At 35.5% G+C, this 23,041-nt stretch overlaps 1 protein-coding gene across 2 annotated transcripts in view; it reads left to right on the top strand.

Annotated features, from left to right (window-relative positions):
- The window catches only part of RYR3 (ryanodine receptor 3), a 212,879-nt gene that overhangs the window by 135,265 nt on the left and 54,573 nt on the right, over positions 1 to 23,041 (top strand). For both annotated transcript variants that reach the window (XM_018082300.2, XM_018082301.2), the window contains exons 52-65: positions 364 to 442; positions 2,312 to 2,401; positions 3,833 to 3,982; positions 5,611 to 5,673; positions 6,137 to 6,212; positions 6,398 to 6,521; positions 10,889 to 11,004; positions 11,261 to 11,328; positions 11,936 to 12,057; positions 14,323 to 14,372; positions 14,626 to 14,686; positions 15,673 to 15,911; positions 16,826 to 16,907; positions 21,281 to 21,411. In XM_018082300.2, coding sequence (XP_017937789.1) covers positions 364 to 442; positions 2,312 to 2,401; positions 3,833 to 3,982; positions 5,611 to 5,673; positions 6,137 to 6,212; positions 6,398 to 6,521; positions 10,889 to 11,004; positions 11,261 to 11,328; positions 11,936 to 12,057; positions 14,323 to 14,372; positions 14,626 to 14,686; positions 15,673 to 15,911; positions 16,826 to 16,907; positions 21,281 to 21,411 — 1,451 coding nt within the window. The remainder of the gene's footprint in view (positions 1 to 363; positions 443 to 2,311; positions 2,402 to 3,832; positions 3,983 to 5,610; positions 5,674 to 6,136; positions 6,213 to 6,397; positions 6,522 to 10,888; positions 11,005 to 11,260; positions 11,329 to 11,935; positions 12,058 to 14,322; positions 14,373 to 14,625; positions 14,687 to 15,672; positions 15,912 to 16,825; positions 16,908 to 21,280; positions 21,412 to 23,041) is intronic.

Here is a 23,041-nt window from a genome sequence, read left to right as displayed (position 1 = left end):
AGTCTTGCTATTAAAGTCTTTCTCTTCCATCATTATGCAATGTGTAACATCCATGTTAATATTATTCTGTATTAAGAATTAGCAACAAAATTACCAGTAGATTAGGGTGAAGCAGGTTTTCATTGCTAATAAGTGCAACTGTTATGTATTTGAAGATTCTCTGTAAATACCCTTAAAGCTCTGCCTTTTTTGTGACATTTCTTCTAAAGAAAAGAGAATTGCAAAGCCAAATGTCTCACCTTCATCTGGAGGTGAAGTATTTTGATTAGTGTTATATTATCCAGACATTTTTTTCGTAAGTCAGACTGCTGACAGTCAGACTGTAAGTTATGATTGAATGACCATGCTCCTCTTCGTTTACAGCCTTGTACTTCCTGAAAAGTTGGAGTACATCATAAGCAAATATGCTGAACATTCCCATGATAAATGGGCCTTTGATAAGGTAGGAATTATTTGAAGACTGGCAACTGTCATAAAAGGACTAGTAAATAATACCTGGGATGAATATTGAAAGAAATACTGGACAGTTTAACTGATAGGTCCTTGTTCAGAGTGTATGAATGTCTACATATTTATTTAGGATATATGGAAGAATCTTTTTGCTCAAGAGAATGCATTGGAATTTGTCACTTTTTCAAAGAATGTATTGGGATAAACATCATAGAATCATAGAATCATCGAATCAAACAGGTTGGAAAAGACCTCCGAGATCATCAACCCTTGATCCACTACCACCGTGGTTACCAGACCATGGCACTAAGTGCCACATCCAGTCTCATCTTAAAATACCTCCAGGGAAGGTGAATCCATCACCTCCCTGGGCAGCCCATTCCAAAGTCTGATTACTCTGTAAAAACTTTCTTCCTAATATCCAACCTAAACCTCCCCAGCACAGCTTAAGACCATGCCCTCTCATCCTACTGCTGGTTGCCTGGGAGAAGAGACCAACCCCCACCTGGCTTCAGCCTCCTCTCAGATAGTTGTAGAGAGTGATGAGGTCTCCCCTGAGCCCCTTCTTCTCCAGGCTAAACAGCCCCAGCTCCCTCAGCCTCTCCTCATAGGACTTGTGCTCCAGTCCCTTCAGCAGCCTCGTTGCCATTCTTTGGACACACTCCAGCACCTCAATATCCTTCCTGAACTGAGGGGCCCAGAATCTGACACAATACTCCAGGTGTGGCCTCACCAGTGCTGAGTCCAGGGGAAGAATCACTTCCCTGGTCCTGCTGCCACACTGTTCCTGATCCAGGCCAGGATGCCATTGGCCTTCTTGGCCACCTGGGCACACTGCTGGCTCATGTTCAGCTTCCTGTCAATCCAAACTCCTAGATTTGAGGTGACTGAAAAAGGGGTGTTTGGTTTGATTTTGGAGTTTTTGGGTTTGGTTTTGTTTTGTTTTTTTAGTTTGGGGTTTTGGTGTTGTTTTGGTTTGGTTTGGTTTTTTAAGTAAGAATATATAGTTCTTGGCTTCGTTTTACCCAGTAATGGTGGGTTTTGACTAGGAGTCAGAGATTCAGTTTTATTGCAGCAGCTCCATGATCTAAGAAAGTACAGTCTAATATAATTTCTTATATCAGAAAAATAATTATAACTTTTCTTATTAGCTTTAAGAAGACTGTTATGTATTAATTTTATCTATGGTTTCCCAAATGATCTGTCACTGTCTCATGTTTCTGTTTCACTAGTTCTACACAGCTCTAAAACAAGATAATAAATTCTTAAGTAATTTCTTGTAACAATAACGAATAGTAATTTTATGGTATAGTTATATAAAAAAAACCATTCTGTTGTTTGGGGGCTATGTATGCAAATTTGTAGAGAAAATTACACATATATATGACTATGTAACTATTCAAATATTAATTTCAAACCATAAATGTCAGTTAATATTGTTTAAGGTAGAGGATTCATTACAGTTATATTCTTTAGTGCTTAATCTGTTAATGTTTCCTACTCTTCTCTGTGTTTTTCACTTTAGCCTCCCAAAGAATTGAGGCAATCTTTTTTGCCTCAGTCAGTACTTTCTCAATGCATGAGTCCACTTGAAGGGAGTCAATGCATATTAGGCTCAAAACTGGTATCATAAGACCTACTACTCACAGATTGCACCTATTCAGGGCATGATTTGTTCCTGTATATCCACATATGGTTGCATGCTCTTTTTTGAGGAACTGAGCAGCTGTGGGAGTAGATTTGCGGTTTGAGTAGAGTAAATTAGACAGAGTAAACTGGCTAATTTGCTGTCACTTATCTATTTTGTTCTCAGCTTATTTCAGTGGTTTTTTGTTTGTTTGTTTGTTTGTTTGTTTTCCAGACAAATAGTGGATGGAAATATGGCGTTTCCCTGGATGAAAATATGAAGACTCACCCATTAATAAGACCTTTCAAAACTTTAGCTGAAAAGGTAGCAGAGGAAATTTCAGCTGTGTTAACACAAAGTAGATTGATTTGTTTGCTTTTTAAAATCTGTTTCAACTTTATGATAGAAAAGGAAGAAGGACAAATAGGTCCATCTACATGCTGAAGTGATTGTTTAGTTAATCTTACATTGAATCTTGTATGACTTGCTTCCATTACACATAATATTCATCGTTTCTTCATAGGCCTGGGCCAATTTATATTCAAAATATCAGTAGCACAGTTTTTTCAGGCTTCCATGGATGAGGAATGACTGGCAGTAACTCCTGGGTTTTAGATGAAAGTGTAATTTAACATATCTGAAGGCAATTTTGTCTTCAAGAAAGATGGTAGAAAGATGTAAAGAATGTGTAGATGATTCAGTTGAAAATGCAGAAAAGCATTTAAATTATTTTAAATGCATTTTTATTTGAATTTCTTGACTAGGCACGAATGTCTTCTAGTTGTCAGAACACTGAATTGAATTTGAATTCTGTTACTCATTTTTGCAATGATTCACTGGGAGACAAAAATAAATCAATTAAATTTGTCCCTCTTTACCATGTTTTTTCTGTTCAGAAAATGGAGATGACAAAAATCAAAAGGGATTCAAAATGTTTAGTTTCCTAAGGTTTGTAAATTGCTTTTGAATCTTTGGAGAGGAGCCAAAGCATTGTTGGTTGAATTGTTATTTAAGCAGTTCAAAGAGAATTTTCTAAATTGTCTCAAATTAGAACTTTTTTGAACCTAAAAATCAGGTCCATCCATAAAAGCTGTCATGTTAAGTAACTGTCAGGAAAATTCTAATTTATGGCATGAACTGAAATACTTTTATTAAAATTGATTTGAAAAGTCTTAATATGGTATACTCTGAATTTTCTTTGTCATAACTTTTCAGAATTTCTCCAACACCTTTACTTTTCAAAGGGGTGTTGCAATACAGGTTGTTCCCTAATTTTTTTTCGACAGCTGTGTTTATATGAAGAGGTGTATAGTTCAGTAATGTTCTGTATCTGTGAATGGATATAAATATAGAAAGACTGAAAAAAGGCCTTGAGTGTTGATGTATTCAAATATACATACTTGCTTAAATAATTTCATAGCACTTATAGTACCACCAATTTTTTATTATTTTGTGCTGGAGGAATCAACGAGTAAGTTTCCAGATCTAATCAACATTACTGCTCCAGAGCTCCTTGCAGTGCTGTTAGTTTCTAACACATATCCCAGCAATAAGTGACACTAAGAACTGAATAAAAAAAATGATATTTCAAAGCTTCCATCTCATGAGAAAAGAACTATATTGTATGTTCTCATATAATATGCAAATTTTAAATACTTCTGTGGTATGTGACAATTTATATAGAAGGGCAGAATATTTTTATTGAGTTCTCACTACTTACTAAATACAGAGAGATTTTGCATTTTTTCATCAAAGGAAAAGGAAATTTATCATTGGCCTGCCAGAGAATCATTGAAAACCATGTTGGCCCTGGGATGGAGCCTAGAAAGGACCAAGGAAGGAGGAGAAACAATAATACATCAGCGTGAAAATGAAAAGCTTCGCAGCATATCTCAGTCTAGTCAGGTAATGTAGAATTGCTTAAATTTAGGAAGCAAAAGGCCTGTTCACTAATTTACTATGAAATTTTACACAATTATGTCAGTTTTATATACTTTTAATGAAAAAAAGCTTTTAATGTTAGAGTTCTGAGATTGAAAGTCATGTCACTATAACAAACACTGTGAAATAACACTGAAGAATGGATTCCAAAAATGCAGCAGCTTTTAAGATAGTAAGGCTATCAGAGACCATATCAGAGAGCTATTGCTTTTCATTTTCTCAGAAGAACTAAAGAGAGTTTTAATATAGTCATTCAAAGAATGCACGGCAGAATATTTAAAGTCTTTTATTTTTTAATAAACAAACCTAGCAATTTTCTTTTTTTGGTCAAACAGGAGAGCCTAAAATGGGCTTTTTTCAAGATTCTAATTATGACTGACATATGAGATTTCACATTTGACACTTTTTTTTTAATATACAGGTAAAATTTTTAGGTTATTCTACATATTACCTAGCATTTTGATGTGAGAATAGATTTTTTTTTTCATTTGTAGATTTTTGTAATCACATGTTAAGACCGTTGGTCAATATGTCTGTGTCTTGGATGGGGAAAGCTGTTTAAAACTATGACAAGTGTTCAGGCATTGTTATTGTACCCCTTGAGCTGAATTAAACACACATTTGTACTTTAATATAGTGAGAGTTAATAAGCAATATGTTGGGCACAGTCCTGCTGCCATAAGCAGTCCCCCGAGGAGTGTGCGAAGGTGTGTCACAAGGTAACTCCTCATGCACACTTGCACCAGCACTGATCCTGTGAGTATCAGTATCTGGCACCTTAGACCTGTGTTGGGTTCATTCCCAGGGCCGGTTTTTACTTACCAAAAGTGGCCCCTGAGCACTCTGTTACAAGACAATACTTCAGCATTTCTTACCTCTTCAGCAAGCTTCACTGCCTTACAGGGAATCCTGCTATCTCTGGCATCTCTGCTTCCAGCCATTTGAACTTGTTTTGTAGTTGAGCCTTGTTGCCCAAGAAGATGCATGATGAAGACATGACTGAGTAGAGGATTTCAGCACGTTTAGTTTCAGTACACGTTTGAAATCACTGATTTCTATGTAACCATTCACATTTAACATGTACCTAATAGGTTTGTTGCACAGAGCTTTACCACTTTAAACAGTTGAAGGCTGTAAATACATCATGCTCCTCGTTTTTCTTAGTCTGTAAATTCCTCAAGACAATAACCTATTTTATCTTTTTGTTGTTTTGTCTTGTCTTTAGTATAGGGTTTGTCCAGGCTGTTCCCACACTGTTCTGTCATGTTTTGAAGGCACATCTTGTATGTCTCGTGATTGGTCTCTTTTCTTAGGCTAAAAGCATAGTTGTTAGTAATTTGCCATCTCTTGCAAATAGAGAGATCTAAGTATCTGCACAAGTTTCCTACTTCCACACCAGCAGATGTATTCTCTTAATCATCCTGTGTATCTTCAGTACATTGCAAAACAATAGCTGCACACAGTTTCTACAAGAAAGTTTAAAATTGTGAATGATGTTACTCTAATCAGGTCAACAAGAGAGATGTTGTAGTTGAATACTTTTATCTGAAATACTTTTATCTGAAAATAATTATCTTTTTATTTCCCTGCAGGGAAATGGGTATATCCCGGCACCACTTGATCTCTCTAATGTGGCACTTTCTAGGGAACTTCAGGTTTGTCTTTGTGTTTTGCATATATTGCACTGAAAAGAATGAATAGATTTGGTTTTATTATTATTAATGAGCTGAATTTTGTTAGGCTTTACGACTGTATCTGTGACTGTGGTTGTGATATGCTGTTGTAAAAAGGTGCATGCCATACTATTTACATACTGGAAAAATGAAACATACAAAAATTCTGCTGTTCATGCCATTGGTGCTTTCTGAGTTCCCAGAAAAACTTATCATGATGCCAGGGAAGGAGCTGATAATAGTATGTGATGTATGTGATATATGTGTATCCTGTGCTTGTGCTGACTTCAAAAAACACCTGAACATAGACCTGACACTTAACTATGATGTTTCTTTGCCACAAGAGTGTAGACTTTACCTAAGATGGTAAAATTATGTAGAATTACAGAATTTTTAATTGTCATCTTCTAATTTTGCATCTTGTTTTTTTCTGGTGGTAACATAGGGAATGGTTGAGGTAATGGCAGAAAACTACCATAATATATGGGCCAAAAAGAAGAAAATGGAGTTGGAAAGCAAAGGTAAGCCAAAATCCTGTGATCTACATCAAAAAAAAAAAAAAAAAAAAAAAGACAAGGAAAATGAGGGAGAAGAAGCAATCTGAAAAAAGACAGTGTAAGACAATCAAAATTGAATAGTTCCTTTCATAGATGAATTAAAATAAATCTTAGAATAGAAAAACTAACAGCTTTTCAACTTACTAAAGGTGGAGGTAGTCATCCTTTATTGGTACCTTATGATACACTGACAGCCAAGGAGAAATCACGAGACCGTGAAAAGGCACAAGAGCTGTTTAAATTCCTTCAAGTCAATGGTATAATCATATCTCGGTAAGTTGCACATTTTTTTGATATGCTTGCTTACATTCAGTGTGCAAACCAGCATGATGTTTTTATCTCACTGCGGTGTGGTAGTTATTAACATAATTACCATTTGGCATATCTTCTATAAATCATAGCATTTGTAAGTTCAGAAAGACCCTTCTGAAATAGTATAGACAGGTATTATTTTTAATGAGTATGTGATCATAGTAAACACAAAATGCAACAGTAATGTAATTTAAAAAGCGGAGAATTTAAGCATCTAAATTCTCTAGTAGCAGCCAGTATTGTCAGTAATGATCACAGGAAAATAAATATGAAGTCTGATACTGAAACACATCTACGTAAAACTGGTTTTTAATCCAGTTTTTGAAAAAATACTGGTTTGAGTTCTGTGCTTTCGTAAGACAAAGTGGATATTTTGTGGGCATTTCATCTTTAACTTCTGCTCAAGCAAAAGCATAGACTTTATTATTTGTACTCTAACTTAAATTGCTCTGTCTCAAAGTAAGCTGGCCTGTGGGGCATTACACTGTCAGTGAAATTAAAATGACTTCTTAAACTGTATTTTTTGGCTGTATATGATGGAATTGTGAATTATTATACTAAACTATCATCTTTTATTGTATATGGAACACCTAAGCACATAGGAAACCACAATTTTGCTGACATTAAACATTTTTGTAAAATAAACTGTATTCTTGAACAAATTTTTCTGTAAATGTTCTTCATTTCCTATTTTTATTTATTTCTACTTTTCAAGTCCGCACCCCTTTTGAAAATATACTCAGAAATTTATACATATCAATGATTAGGACCTGCGAAAGGTAACTTTGTTGGCTTCAACAATTAATTACATCTCTTAAGATATGAGAAAACAGTTCTAAATATACACTTCTGCACTAGTACAGAGAGAAATTCCCTCCTGCCACACACGTAGGCTCCAAGCCTGAATCCAAAATGTAGGTATGCCACCAAATACTTTTATATCCTCCATAATTGCTTTAGAGCCATTGAATAAGATTAGTTCCTGAAAATGAATAATCTTTTGAAACACCAATGGAATTGTTCAAATTTTGCAGCTATGTCTCTTTATGTCAAGAGGGCAATGTTTTCAATGTTAACTCATGGGACAAGTCAACTTGAAAAAGCACATTCAAACTCTCTATTGGTATGGGTGAGGAGTTTGCAGCAATTGTCTGTGTAAGGATGAATCAAAATTATTCTCTTCTCAATGTTTCCTTCAGATGAATATGTGCATATATATATATATAAAATCTTTTGAAGTACTCATTGCAGTTATCACATTTCCAGAATGTTATTCTTAGAATCATTGGACTAAGCATTAAAACATAGAAATTGTTTATAATTGGAAATGTATAGGTGGAACAGCATGTGTACCTTACATATACCATCTGCCTCTGCTGCTTTGTTTTATTTTTTTTTCTCTTCTTTCTTTGTTGAGAACACTTTTGAAACACTTTGTGTGTTTGTGATGTACAGATAAATCTCTCAGGCCTTACTCAAGTACATGTTAGAAAAAACATGATATTTTGTTAAGCATCTTTAAATCTCTGTAAGTTCCTTTGCTACTGCTTTTGTTATTTCACAAACCCACCAATGTATTTCAATATTTAGGAAAGTACATGTAGTCTCTTAGGAACTGTGACTTCTTATAAACTCAAAAGGAGAATATGTACAGTGATCTCACTGAAAATACAAATAAATACTTAGTCTCCTTTGTAAGAGTGAGGCAGCGGGAGATGCCTCTCAACCACACATAGCTGTTAATACAGACCAAATACTTTGATTACACAGGTGATATATAAATTAATAGGAGTTCATAAAAGTATTTAAACTAGAACTCTTCAATTAGAATTTTTTTTTTCAAGTGTAACTGTAAGATGGGAGATTAGAGTCCTTCTAAATTTATGTTTAAAACGATTTTGGAAGGGGTTCCTTAGTTCTCTGATTCTGTATCTCCAGACTATAACTGTTCCTTTCCTCTTAACTGTGTTCTGATATGGTCAAGAACATCCATTTTATTATGAGATACTTTTGTTGTTAAAATTTCTGCTGCATCAACCTTCTACCTAAGAATTACTTTTTTTCCTTGGATTAATCTCATAGCTGTTTTACAACTGTTAGTCTAATCTTCATTTATTCTCCCTAGTTAAGTCCCACACAGTGCTAAGAAATCTTAGTACAAATGATCATTTTTTCTACACTACAACGAGCCCAGCATCTTCCCTGCTTTCTTGTTCCTTTCCTTCTTATTACCTCAGTACCACAAACTATCGGTTCCTCCCTTCTTCCGTACTTCAGACACGCTGTTCAGTACACTACCCCTCTGTAGTCTCTGCGTTTCCATTAGCCCAGTCATTTTCTCTAATTGATAAAGGCCAACTCTTCTTATCTGCTACTATTTGAAGAGTCTGTACAGAAGCATATGAAGTTGCCATTGTGGGTAACCAGAGGTTTCCCTTAATGTTACTCAGTTGCTTCCTCACTTGGCAAGGCAGTTAGATGTCCCAGGTGTTAAACACCATCTATCAACAGAAAATCTGAAGTATAATTTATAGTCCTTTTAATGTCGGTATAAAGAGACTATGAAGAAGTTGCAGACTAAACAAATGTACATGAAAACCTCAAGGAAACAAAGAAGAAAGAAATAACAACTTGTAAAAGCAAACATGTTTGAAAACAGAATAAATTAAAAGCCCTATAGGGTTATGTGACTTCAAAAGGAAAAAGAAAAAAAATCCCTGTTCTTGTCCTGGATGCCAAGACAGACTGCATCATGAGCAGTTTTGTGGAATGAACCCTTAGCAAAGAATTGGAGAGTTTGGCTACCCATCAGAGGAACTTTGATGGGCTGGAGAAATGGGCTGACAGAACTCTTGTGAGGGTAAGCAAAGATAAATGCAAAGTCCTATACCCAGGATGGAATAACCCCAGGAATAGGGGAATTGAACCTGAGAGCATCTATGCAGAAGAGCATATTGAATTGTGCAAGCTGAACATAAATCAGGAATATGTCCTTGTGATGACAAAGGCTGACTGTGGACTGGCTTTATTACTAAGTGTGGTCTGCAGGTTGATGGAGGTGATTTTTTTCCCCTTCCATTTTGTGATCATGAGATTGTATCAGGAGTACATTGTCCAGTTTTTGGCTCACAAGTGCTAAGGAAACCATTGAGAAGAGTTGCTCAAGTGGGAGGTCACTGAGATGCTTTGGGGATTGGCATGCATGTCATGCCAGGAAAGACTGAGGAAAGATAAGGGGGATTTTTCAGTTTTAAAATAGAAGGATACGGTGGGATTTACTGCTGTCTTCAACTACTTAATGCAAGGTTATAGAGACAATGAGATAAAACACTGTCTCCTCAAAAGTAACAAGTTCTTACAAGGAAAATTCCAGTTATACATATGAAAATATTCCACCATTATTTGTTCCCAGAAGGGGTGGTTAAAAATTACTGTAGGCTCTTCAGAGTCATCATGAGATTTCGATCCTTGAAGCTACTCCGTACATTTCTGGACAAGGTTCTGAGCAACCTGATCTTTTGGCTTTGCTTTGAGATGGGACTTGGATCAGACGACTTTCAGAGGTTTCTTCCAACCTAAATTTTTCTCTGATCCTAAAGAATTTTAGAATTTCAGTCACTTAGGTTTCATTTGTAGTTAAAATAAAATCCAATGTTTTAAATCTAGGCACTAACAACCACACATTTTTATTCCTCTTTAATATCTTGCATGTACCAGTCAGAATTTATGTCATGAATTTATCTTAAAGAATAAATAATACGTGCCTCTTTAGAAATTACTGTATACTGTTGAAATTTTTCAAATATTTTAATAGTATAGTAGTTTGTTACTTACATTGAAGTTTTCATTTAGTAGCTGAAGTAATTTTGACTTCAGTCTTTGATAAAATTCAAGGAAAAAATTAAGTTTAACAGTGAATATCCAAATAAAGGGTAGTACTTATTTTGTAAAGATGCAACTGCTGACTTCCTAAACATTTGGCACTATATTGTGCCAGCAGTAGAAATTGAGTGACCAATGTATTACTTTGTTAGATTCAGATGTACCATGGCTTTGTTTGTGCAATAAGATAGCACTCTGAAGTTCTAAAATATATATATTATGGATACTTTAATCACAAGCTATCATACCTCTTATTAAAATCAGCTCACGTTTCTATTTCTTGCCAGGTAGTTGATGACTAAGTGTTGCTATGGAAAGTCAATTTCTCCTTCTTATAAAAATTTACCATAATAAAAAGATAATAAGGCATGAATGCTTCATAGTATTGTTTTCATTTGTACTAATGTCATCATGAATGCTATTTCTCTTAATCCTTTCTGAAACAGGGGCCTGAATGACATGGGGTTGGATGCTTCATCCATGGAAAAGAGGTTTGCCTTTAAGTTTCTGAAGAAAATTTTAAAATATGTTGATTCTGCTCAAGAGTTTATTGCACATTTGGGTAAGTTGCATATTTTATTCTGAAAATAATTAGAATTGTTGATATTTAAATATTTGGATTGATATATTTACATTTGTAGTGAACACTATTTTTATTGCATTTAAGAAACTTAAATCCTGTCTTTTAACTTGCCGGTTAAATTCTTGCACATTTGTAACCAGCCAAACAGTTTCTGTTGTTTTATTTTTATTTCAGTAAAACTAAGTTTGCAAGACAGATTCTTATTTGTGTGTCTGCCTTGATTGTATCCTTGCAGAAGCCATTGTAACCAGTGGAAAAACTGAAAAATCTCCACATGACCAAGAAATAAAATTCTTTGCTAAAGTGAGTGACTTAGTATTTCAAGTAATGTTCATATACACTCCATTATACAGAATATGGGACTTTGTAATGTTAGACTGCTTTTCACATATTAGTAATATATATTTTCCATTTTTTTGTGGTAAGTAATCAAATAGTTATCAAACATTTTGAAATATCTTCAAAAATATTTCAGTATATTTGCTGGATTGAAATATTTAAAAATACTTCAATAAATCTGCTTGTGTATGAGAAGGAACATAGAAATTAAAAGGCAATTTATTTTTTACATGAAATTAAATACTCTCACTGAATATATTAATTATTTCTGAAATTTTTTACCACAAGAGATCACTGAAGTGCATAACATCATCTAATTATCAGGAAGAAATATTCCTATGCAATATTAAATCCAAAACAGATATCTTTGTGTAACTGTTTATTATTTATGTAACTTTAAATAAAATTGTAAGACTTGAATTTTAAATTTAGATGATTTTGTCTCTGAAATGGGAAAATACAGCTGTTACAGAATTAAAATTCTTTAAATAAACTTTGTCCAACCAGAGCATTGCTGCTGTATTCGCCATTGAGCTCTGTAAAAAATATATTTTGTATCTGTATTTCTTAGGTTCTTTTACCATTAGTTGATCAGTACTTTACAAATCACTGCCTCTACTTCCTGTCTTCTCCATCAAAAACCCTCAGTAGCAGTGGATATGCATCAAATAAAGAGAAGGAAATGGTAGCAAGGTAAGAAGAAAATTAAGAAATATATGGGAGAGTTTTATACAGATAAATAAAGGACTTTTCTTAGATTAAAGAGAAAGATAGTTCAAAAGTTCAGTTTCCTCAGATGGAAAGTGAATATTTTATTCTCTATCAAAATAGCAGTGAGTAAATAAAAGTCCTCATTTCAGTATTCTTTAACATATGTAAATATATATATATATGTATGTATGTATATATAATTAAAGAATTAACTATGTATAACTACTATATATTTAAGGATATGTAATTGTGGACGGTAACATAAAATATTAATAAATTATTCTGTGAGCAATGGAACTACTTAGTTTCTTGTGAGTTTATGTTCCATTGTTGGTGGCAGTTTCTGGCAGCTTTTCCCACTCTTGGGTCATTTAAATGGTATCACATTTATTTAAATTTTTATATATATTAAAAAAATGTTAAAAATACCATGATGCAGCTCTCTAGAGGGAATTACAGATTCAAGAGCTGATACAAAATTACTTCTGCCCCTGCATAAATATTGCTGGAATTTAATAATTTTTAGATATCTTTACTGTTTCCGATTTGGTTTGAGTCAGCCATTTGATGCAAAGTTATTTTAGAGAACTTAATTAAAAAGAGATATTTGCATTTTAATTTATAATGTGTTGCCTATACAAAAATATGAATTTAATTTTTCCTCAACTAAGATTTAATATTAATATTTAATTGGGCTTTAACTATAACTGTAACTTAATATGTTTTTTACCAGGTTTTTTCTTCCACTTAAGGTGTGCTGCCGGTTATTTTCTTTGGGAAATTTTGAAATGTAATATTTAAAACTGTTTTACTATCACATTTCCTTACTTTACCTGTAGGTTCTCAGATTTTTTACTGTCCTTCACTACATTTACCAGAGTTAACTCATTTCCAATGGAAAGTAGACATCAAATTTGAAACTAAAGGTTCCTTACATGTTGTTAAGTAAGATCAGGCCTAACACTCAACGTCCTAGATTCCAGTCTTCAGTTTATCTTTCAACATATTTTTGCATTTCTCTAAATTATTATAACTCTTTTGTTTCCACCTTCTGTGTGGGTGGTAGTCCTTATATAGCAGTTGCCTGTAAGAATGAGTGTTAAGTCCCTAAGGTTATGTTTTACTGAGCTCTCAGGTATATTACATACAAACATGCAAGATAGTCCCCCAGTAGCTGGGAAAGTCATCTCAGGTTCAGGAGGATGGAAGTAGCATTTAACTTTGTTTAAGTTTCATGCCTCCTCTCTGAATGTTCCTGTTACTTCTTTAAAGTCAGTCAGGTCAGCATAATGAATCTAGAAGGATGTGTACTAGAGCTATACAAAGTGACTTTACCAAGGCACATGAAGAAGTTAGATGTCTAGCATACATAACTGCTAATATAATTTCAGAAATATCTTATAATTCTTTGTGCATTCTTCATTGAGAAAAGTGACTATCTGCTATTTTCATCTTATAGGAAGTATAGTATTTCCTTACTATTGTGAAGATAACAGTAACAATCTGTGGTTAGTAAGAGACCATACCAATTCCTAAGGTATATGCTTCATTTTGTTATGTCCTAATTCCATTTGTAAAGTATAGCACAAATGATATACAAGTCTGTCTAGCTGTCCTTGTTAAAGTAGCCCCTTTAGAGAGCTGCTGATTTATTCTCTAAATTATTCTACTATTTTGAGAGATAGGTTAGATATGCAAGTTTCTGATGTACTTGCCAGAAACTCTTCTAGTCTGTATATATTTCCGGATTCATCTTATCATCATCAGAGGGTAAACACAGATTAATTTCTTTATTTACAAAGAATATCTTCGCAAATTATTTTAAATAATATGAAGATTTTTAACATTCATTTCCTGCAGAATGCCAAGTGAAACACTAAAATATTTCTCATTTTTCTTGTTCTTACAAAAAAAAATTCTTATTCAGAAATATCAGCCATAAAGAATGACTCAGCCAGATAGTGTGCAATTGTCGGAAACCACTGTAATCAAAAGAAAGTTTCACATTTCAAGTCATCTCTGAAGTAGTGAAGCTTAGAAAATGAGAGACCTCAGAAGATTAAAAATGTTATTCTGCTTAATGCAGTTGATTGTTATCATCATGTATAACTCAAAATACACTTTCCAGGATTTTCCTATGTTGTGATTTCTTTTTCATATTCCTAATACTCTTTACCTCATATTCTAAATAAATCTTTAACCTTTGTCTTGTCTTCTCTCGCTCTCTCTGGTTTCTTAATTCTTTAGCCTGTTCTGCAAGCTAGCTGCTCTTGTTAGACATAGGATCTCACTTTTTGGTAAGTTGTTAAGAAAGATCTTGATAAAGTTCAAAATATAAAGAATGTATAACCGTTGTTTCTAACATACCTGAATTTTTTCACAAATATAGGCAAAATTCTATAACATGGTGCATAAACTACTAGTGTAACTAGCGACTGCATTGAACATGGCTCTTCTATTAAGCTAACACTTAATAGAATATGTAAACTGTTGAAGCAGCAAGAAGTGACAGGTTCTAGTATTGTTCTCATAGTATCTCTCTCTAACCAGGTAGTGATTCTGCTACAATGGTGAACTGCCTGCACATCTTAGCTCAGTCTCTTGACACACGGTAAGTTTGCAACATTTGTACCAACTACAAACTACAAAGGCATTGTAGAGCTTTTCAGAAGCAGTTGGGTCATTTCTGTATTTTTTTATTCTTTATTTGTAATAAATTATATTAGCAGCATCAGTAATTCAGATATTGTCCATCATATTAGCAGATTTTGTCTGAAGTGTTTCAACTATATTTTTCTCTTCAATGCCTTTCATTAAAAAATGGAAAACTCTTGTCACTGTATCCAAGGATATTTGAAGACTTTTGGGAGATATAAATGACACAAACTTTGGAACTGCAAGTCTTGATACCCACAGATATTGAAAGAGTTTAGTGCAGTGTACTGATATATGAGCATAGTTACATCTGCTACCTTTTACTGTTTATCATTGAAATGATTATGAAGATTAAGACAGAAGCCAGAATAGTTTTATAATTTGAGTTGATTTCTGGCCTAGTTATGTTACATAGCAGCCTGACAACGAACTTATAGTGAATAACAACACTAGAAGCTTCATTAAGGAGTTGTAGAAGAGTGCAAAAAAATTAAGGATTGAGACAGTGACGCTGGTATTGCAGTTGCATTTTCTAGATTTAAGGTGCTTTGAAGTATCTTGACTTACATACCTAGCTACTGGGACTCCCATAAAAATGTAGGGATTAAGAGTTGGGGGGTTTTGAGCAGATTTTATGGAGGAGCTTTCTCACCACTTACGATATTTACTGAGAAGGCATTATCTTGTTTGAAAGCAGATCACAAAAACTGGAAAGGCAAGACTATGGAATCAAGGTCTCTGTTATTATTTTGTATTAAGTAGCCAAAGCTAATTGTTGCTTATACCACTATGCAAATGTAAGTGCCCTTCTCTGTTCATAATGTAAAGGTCATTGATACCGTGTGTGTATCTTCAAAGACTGATAGAATGTAACTAACATATGTACAGCTCTTTACAACTGCTGAAGTTCAATGCAATATTTTTTCCCTTATTATTTTTCAGAACTGTTATGAAATCAGGATCTGAACTTGTCAAAGCAGGATTGCGTGCCTTTTTTGAAAATGCTGCTGAAGACTTGGAAAAAACTTCAGAAAATCTTAAACTTGGAAAATTTACTCATTCACGAACACAAATCAAGGGTGTTTCACAAAATATCAATTATACTACAGTAGCATTGTTACCAATCTTGACATCGTTTTTTGAACATATTTCACATTATCAGTTTGGAGTCGATTTACTTTGTAAGTATTTTATTTTTTAAAAAAGTTTATTGTGTTATAATGGTACAAACGCTTTTCAGTAATGCTGCATGGATTCAAAGGATGAAATTCTGTTTTCAATAACATGCACATTTCCAGCATTAAATCTGAAATCACGTGCATACTATCTTATTTCTAGTGTATGTGTAAAAATAATATTCAATAAGTTTCAAGTTAATTATGTACAATATTTCTTCAAACATTGAGAGAGAAATTAAAATATCCCCTTAAGTGCTGTCTTACCAACTGTGTGGATGAAACTAGTTTTTTATAGAAAATTCTTATTTCATTAAAGGAGACAACTTGCTATTAATTCCCTGTGGGTTTTCTCCTTACATGTGAAAACTACTGTAGGTCTTTGAATAGAAGTTTTCCCTCTTTTTAGCATCATTTAGTTTAAAAATACTGAAATGACTCCTTGAGATTCAGTAATATGGTGAATGGTCTTATTATGCTCTAATGCCTCTAATTATCTTCCAAAATTTTATATATATTTGAGTCATAATTAAAAGGTGGATAACCATGAAAATACTTTCTTTAAAAGTATGGTGAAACTTTAGATCACGTACCTAAAGGTTACACACACAGAGTGATGTGGTTTAGCTTAAAATTGTACTCTGTGAGTGTGATAACCTGCAATCATCTTATTAGCAAGTATCTGTTGTCCTCTTGGAATGTCTGATAATCTGTTAGGTTGTGGAACAAATGTAGATGACAAACTAGGTATTAGAGAAATTAAAGATAAATAATACCATGTAGAATATCTATAACCAGAAGGTTCAGTGATACATATGTTAAAAGTTTAGATGCTTTTAAATGGATCGCATAAAATAGATGTTTGAAAAGTAATCTTTAGCTGAATAAATACTGATAATATACTTCTTATTTTCCTCTAGTGGGTGATGTACAAGTTTCATGTTACAGAATTCTTTGTAGCCTCTATTCTCTTGGGACTGGAAAGAACATCTATGTTGAAAGGTATTACATGTAACACCCAGCATGTAAAATTTTCTCTTCTTTAGGAGTGTGTTACTTAGGTAATAAAGCAGTTTGGATGAAAGGTGAATTTGAAACAGTGCACTTTACCTTGAAAGTAGTTGCCTATACTTTAGAGTTCAGTTCCACTAAAAAAAAAATCAAAACTAAATAAAAGCAAATAACTCATCCTGCATATGTCAGTGTATCTGCAGAGTTTATTTTTCCCATGGAAAAAGCTAAATTTTTCCATGGGTTGCAATTAAGTTTGTCTACTGCATGTTGCTGTGGAATGTAGGCTGAGTACTAAGTAGACTGCATGTGTTTCACACCTAAGTGTATACAGAGTTCTCAAATGTTGTCCTGAGCATAAAATCCTGAGCATATGTAGATTATTCTGACAACATTTAACTCTATGAATGAAACCATTAGTAGCATTTAAAAAAGACTAGAGTCTGCAATTCCTTTAAGTATCTAGTTGCTGTGCTATCTTCCATTAAAAAGGGACCAAGTCCATATCTGTCAGTTCAGAAAAGAGAACCCTATCATAAGATAGGAACTAAAATAAGGATAACCTATCCCTATGCTTGTGAAAGTTGTAGGTTAGGCAATTTTCATGACCTTTCTTATGATGAAAAGTTTAAGATCCACAGGGAGAGAGACAGACTAAACTGGAGGAAATGCAAGTCGTCTGGTTAGGAGAGGCTTTGCCTAGTATGAAGAATGCTGGTCTCCAATTCTTTTCTTCCAAAGTTTATTTAAGATTCTTTCATGCAAAATGCAAGAGCAGTCTGGTAGATAGATCTTTCCTCCCACTCTGCATGCATGCACATGTGTGCACAAGCTCATTCTTTTGTACTTCCTTATTCAGGCGTTTATGCATCCATCACTAAATCAGAAAGCTATACTCTCTTTCATCTCTTTTTGGGCTTGAAAATCTTAAATACTCCTTTACACAGATCTGATAGGAAAAATGAGAAGTGCCTTACCCCTTATCTAACCAGCAGTCAGGGTCTTCTCACAGGAAATGAAATGTGAGAATGTTTGAGCTGCCTTTCAATAAAAAGTGCTCACAGCACAGGCCTCCACTTGATCAGCAAAAACTATAAGCATTAGACCTTTTACATTGATTCTAGCAGCATCACCTTTGCCTACTGCAGTTGTCTTCTTAGACTGGAGAGCGATCAGATTAGATATATTCAAGGAATTGAATTGGTCTCTTAAGTCTGTGTGAGAGGTTTTCAACTGTGGATTTCATTTAACTTGTTTTTAACAAGTCTCAAGCTCCTAAATTACAGTTGTAGACAGAAATCAGTGTCTAGGTGGGAAGTAGGATTTCAAACATACTGTTCAATGTTTCAGCAAAACTTAGAAGTGAGTGATTGAACTGACTTGAACAGTTATTCAAGTTAAGCAATACTCCAATTCAGGATCAAAATGCAGGTTTTTCTCCTAGTGAATTTTGGAAGGGACATTAAGAAGTTTTACCTTTCATTGTAGAATGAGTCAATTCACTTTTCTTAGATAAATATCAGTTTTTGTGTCTGAAATAATTCAGCTGATTCTACAAGACTCCTGACTGCTGGGGCTCAGAACTAACACTTAGTTGGATTTCTAGTGCTACCCTGTTGAGACACACTTCCATTGTCGTGTTTTATCCTTTGTACAAAGATGGTTTATCTTCTTTAGGATGTTTGACATTTTTCTGATTTCTCTGTGGACATTTCTTCTCTAAATGTCTCTATGGTTCATAAATGTAGAGCTGGATGCAAAATGCAATAACTCTTTATTGCTTTGAGCCCTAATGCTCTACTGACAAGTATAGTATTATTGCTATAGGTATTTTGGTACTCATTTCTTTTTATTTCCTGCATCAGAAATTTAGGTCCTAAATCTGGGGTTGAAAACTCTGTTTTCATGCTCAGTACCTAAAAATTGTATGTCCCTTTATGGTGTCTTGGTCTTTTATTGGTCAGTTTATAGAAACACATTTCCAAGTTATTTTTAGTATCTGTAACAATAATAAGAAATATAAACTTCTGCAGGAGTTAAGAATTTATAGCAACTTTTTGATGGATGTAGTTAAATATCACAAAATTAACGGTTGTATTCAGTCATATATACATATCCAGGTTGTTCATTAAGACTTTAAACTGACCTACTTGAGGCTTCTCAAAATTAAGGCTGCCAAATACGCAAGAAAGCCTGTTATAAGAGTAGTATAATAGAAAATGCTTCTTCATTACTGCCTCAGTCTTTTGTCATGTTTTGGTTTTTCAAAGTCTAGATTGATTTGATTACATTTCAGTGTTTTCCACTTCCTCCAAGGCTTGCACATCAGACTGTGACAGTCTCGTACTTTGGTCTGAATGTTTCCAATTAGTTATGTTCCTGACATATTCTAAAGGGTTCCTAACATGTTCTAAAGGGTTAATTTGGCTTTTCTTTAACTATCTTTTTATTCAGTTTATTCTACTGAACAACTCAGTTCCTTGATGATTTATTTTACATGATTTACTTTTTGTGTCAGTGGCTGACAATTTGCTCTGAATTTCTTTTTATGTTTTCTAACTTCCATCCTGCAAAATTTTAGGCTTTCACAGAATCATAGAATGGTTTGAGTTGGAAGGGACCTTAAAGATCATCTTAACGGTGATGTCACAGTTCACCCAGGAATAGGCATCAGGTGATTATCTCTGGCACTGCCTCTTCTTCCTGTTGTGAGGGCCCTCCCTCCTCTTCATCCCTTGCTAAGTGAACTGCTTTTGTCTTGGATTTCTTCTCCTCTATAGGGGTGACTGCTACCAGCATGGGTTGTTTCTCTGGTTCAGCTGCAGTTTGAGTGGCCACAGTGCCTGTTGATCTGCTTTCCTTCTCTGTCCCCTGAGGGTGCTCTTAATAACAAGCAGTGTCCAATAAATATTAGCCAGGCCCCAGCATGTTGCCTAAGTTCACACCTCTCTGGAACTGCCACAGCATTTTTCTTTCAAATGTTCTGCCGCTTTATCAGGGTCCTGTAGTTGTTCAGGGGTGAAATTCCAAACTACTGGAGCAGAATAATCCTTCAAAACCTGGCCAATTTTCTACCACATTCCATGCCACTCATGACTATCCACCCTCAGGGCAGATGTCTGAAAGACACTACTAAAAATCTCTTTTGTGACTCTGAATATGGTGTGGAGTGTACCATGGTGTGGGGGATGTGGCAGACCTAGCAACAAGAACATGTTTTTCTTAACATCCAAGGGAAATTCAAAATCCTCAAAAGCTGTTCTAATGAGCCTGAAGAAGAAAGGAAAAGGGGGTGAAAACCTGGGGAAAATCATCCTGTTCTTCCCACAGGCTGGGTATGATTACTAATGAGCTCCCAGAGGTAGTGCCTGAGGTGAGGGCAGGAAAGCAGCACTGAAGGCACATCCCAAATGACTCTCATTGTCCTTGATGTTATCATGTCATAAGCTGATATCACACAATACAGCAACAAAGCAATCTTGATCCCTCTCCCTGCCCTGAAAAATATCATCACAGGGAGCACATATTGCATATGCAGGAATATATGCAGGGTTAGATAGCACAACCATGTGAACAGACCAAGCAACGTTGTGACTAGCTGCTTGGACCCAGTACAATAAATGCTTAGATCAAATTTGTTTCCAACCTGCTCTGGTCAGATCTGTTGTTATCTCAACCATTCCTGTCTCACACTGAGCACCAAATAGGGGTGTTGTGGTTTAGGAATGATATTCCCACGTTTGGTATTCCCACTGAAACAATCCAAATTATGTGCCGCTTGCTCACTCTTACCATCCCCTCCCCCTCCTCTGCCGCAGGCTGGAGAGGAGAATTGGAGGCACAAAAGGTAAAGATCATGGGTTGAGATAAGAACAAATTACTGGAAATAGCAATGAAATAAGGCAATGAAGTTGTTGCTCAGTAAGAGCGACAATACTAATGACAGACTGTACAAGAAAGAGGTGAACAATTCACTTGCAATTGCTCAAAACCACACTATGTTGACCCTGAAGGGTCCCTTCCTCCATCCCCCGGCAATGACAAGTGATATAGAATAATCTCCAGGTCCTAGCCGTGCTGCCTCCTGGCTACTGCAAAAATTAATCCTATCTTGGCCAGAACCAGAACTGGTGGAGATGGGGTGTTTTTTTAATTTTGTTTCTTATACCACTGTGATTTCCAGTAGTTTTTTTCATTTGAGAAATGCAATTTTTCAAAGTTGTCCAATAGTTCCTAACGTATTAAAAAGACAAAATAAACCATCAATAAGCATTAATACTTCTTTTTTATTGTGCATGCTAGACACTGATAGCCTAGTGAAAGACTTTTTCTCTCAGATGACTTTTAATGTCTCTCATATACAGGCAGCGTCCCGCACTTGGCGAATGTTTAGCATCTCTGGCAGCGGCCATTCCAGTAGCATTCCTTGAACCTTCTCTCAACCATTACAACCCACTGTCTGTTTTCAACACAAAAAGTGCAAGAGAAAGAGCAAGTAAGTACTGTTTCTCAAAAAAAAAACAAACAACAAAACAAACTGTTTACTCCTCTCCAACTAAGTAACAGAAGTTGTATAATGAAAATAATCCAAACGTATGCCTCAGTAGAGAACTCCTACTATTGCTGTTTCATTACTTGTCATTTTAGCCTTCTCTATTTTGTTTGAAACTGCGTCAACATTTTTCCCTTTCTCATAATAGTTCTAGATATTTTTCTGAACACGATGTTTGAATACTTTTCTAAAGGTGCATACTGTAATATTTGAAGCTTAGTTAAAGAACATACATATGTTACAATATTTTTTGGCAAATATACAATTGCGTAAATGTAGCAAATTTCTATGGTTTTTGTTGTCTTACCAGTAATCTAAAGCAGTTTGGTCTAGGGAACTCCTGGCAGAATAAGACTTTGATTCCATGAAACCTTAATCAAACAGGGACCTTGACAGGTTGGAGAGATGAGCAGAGAAGAAATGTCTGAAGTTCAACAAAAGTAAATGCAGGGTCCTACACCTGGGGAAGAATAACTCCATACAGCAGTACCTGCTGGAAAGCTTTACAGAGAAGGGCTTGGGGGTCCTGGTGGACAACAAGCTGTCCAGGAGCCAGGAGTGTGTCCTTGTGGCCAAGAAGGCCAGTGGTATCCTGGGGTGCATTAGGAAGAGGCACTGCCAGCAGGTCAAGGTAGGTGATCTTGCCCTTCTACTCAGCCCTGGTGAGGCCTCACCTGGAGTGCTATGTCCATTTCTGGACATCTCAGTATAAGAGAGACAAGGAGCTCCTGGAATGGGTCCAGCAGAGGGCTACAAAGATGATTGAAGGACTGGAGAACCTCTCTTATGAAGAAAGGCTGAGGGAGCTGGACCTGTTCAGCATCAAGAAGAGATGACTGAGAGGGGACGTCATCAATGTATATGAGTCTCTGAAAGGAGGGTGACAAGGGGATGGAGCCAGGCTCTTTTCAGAGGTGTCAAGCAATAGGACAAGAGGCAACGGGCAGAAAATGACGCACAGGAAGTTCCACCTCAATATGAAGAAGAACTTCTTTATTGTGCAGGTGACCACACACTGGAACAGATTGCCCAGAGAGGTTGTGGAGTCTACCTCACTGGGGATATTGAAGAACCATCTCAACTCAATCCTGTGCAATGTGCTCTAGGATGACCCTGCTTGAGCAGGGAGGTTGGGCCAAATCATAGAATCATAGAATATGCTGAGTTGGAAGTGACCCATCAAGATCATTGCGTCTAACATCCAGACTTGCACTGGGTATCCCAAAAGTCACACCATGTGCCTGAGAGGATTGTCCAAATGTTTCTTGAACTCAGGCAGCAGGCCGAGTGCTGTGACCACTTCCCTGGGGCCCACTTCCACTTCCAGTGCCCAACCACCCTCTGGGTGAAAAACCTTTTCCTGATACCTAATCTAAACCTCCCCTGACTCAGCTTCATGCCATTTCCTTGAGTCCTGTCACTGGGCATGAGAGTGAAGAGATCAGTACTTGTCCCTCCTCTTCCTCTCACGAGGAAGTTTTAGAGTGCAATAAGATCTCCTCTCAGTCTCCTCTTCTCCAGATTGAAAAGACCAAGTGACCTCAACCACTCACACGGCTTCCCCTTCAGACCT

Source organism: Manacus vitellinus, unplaced genomic scaffold, assembly GCF_001715985.3.
Source record: "Manacus vitellinus isolate BGI_N305 unplaced genomic scaffold, ASM171598v3 scaffold_6_pilon, whole genome shotgun sequence".
NCBI lineage: Eukaryota > Metazoa > Chordata > Aves > Passeriformes > Pipridae > Manacus > Manacus vitellinus.
Note: the sequence above shows the minus strand (reverse complement) of the source record. Positions and strands in the feature narration are given on the sequence as shown.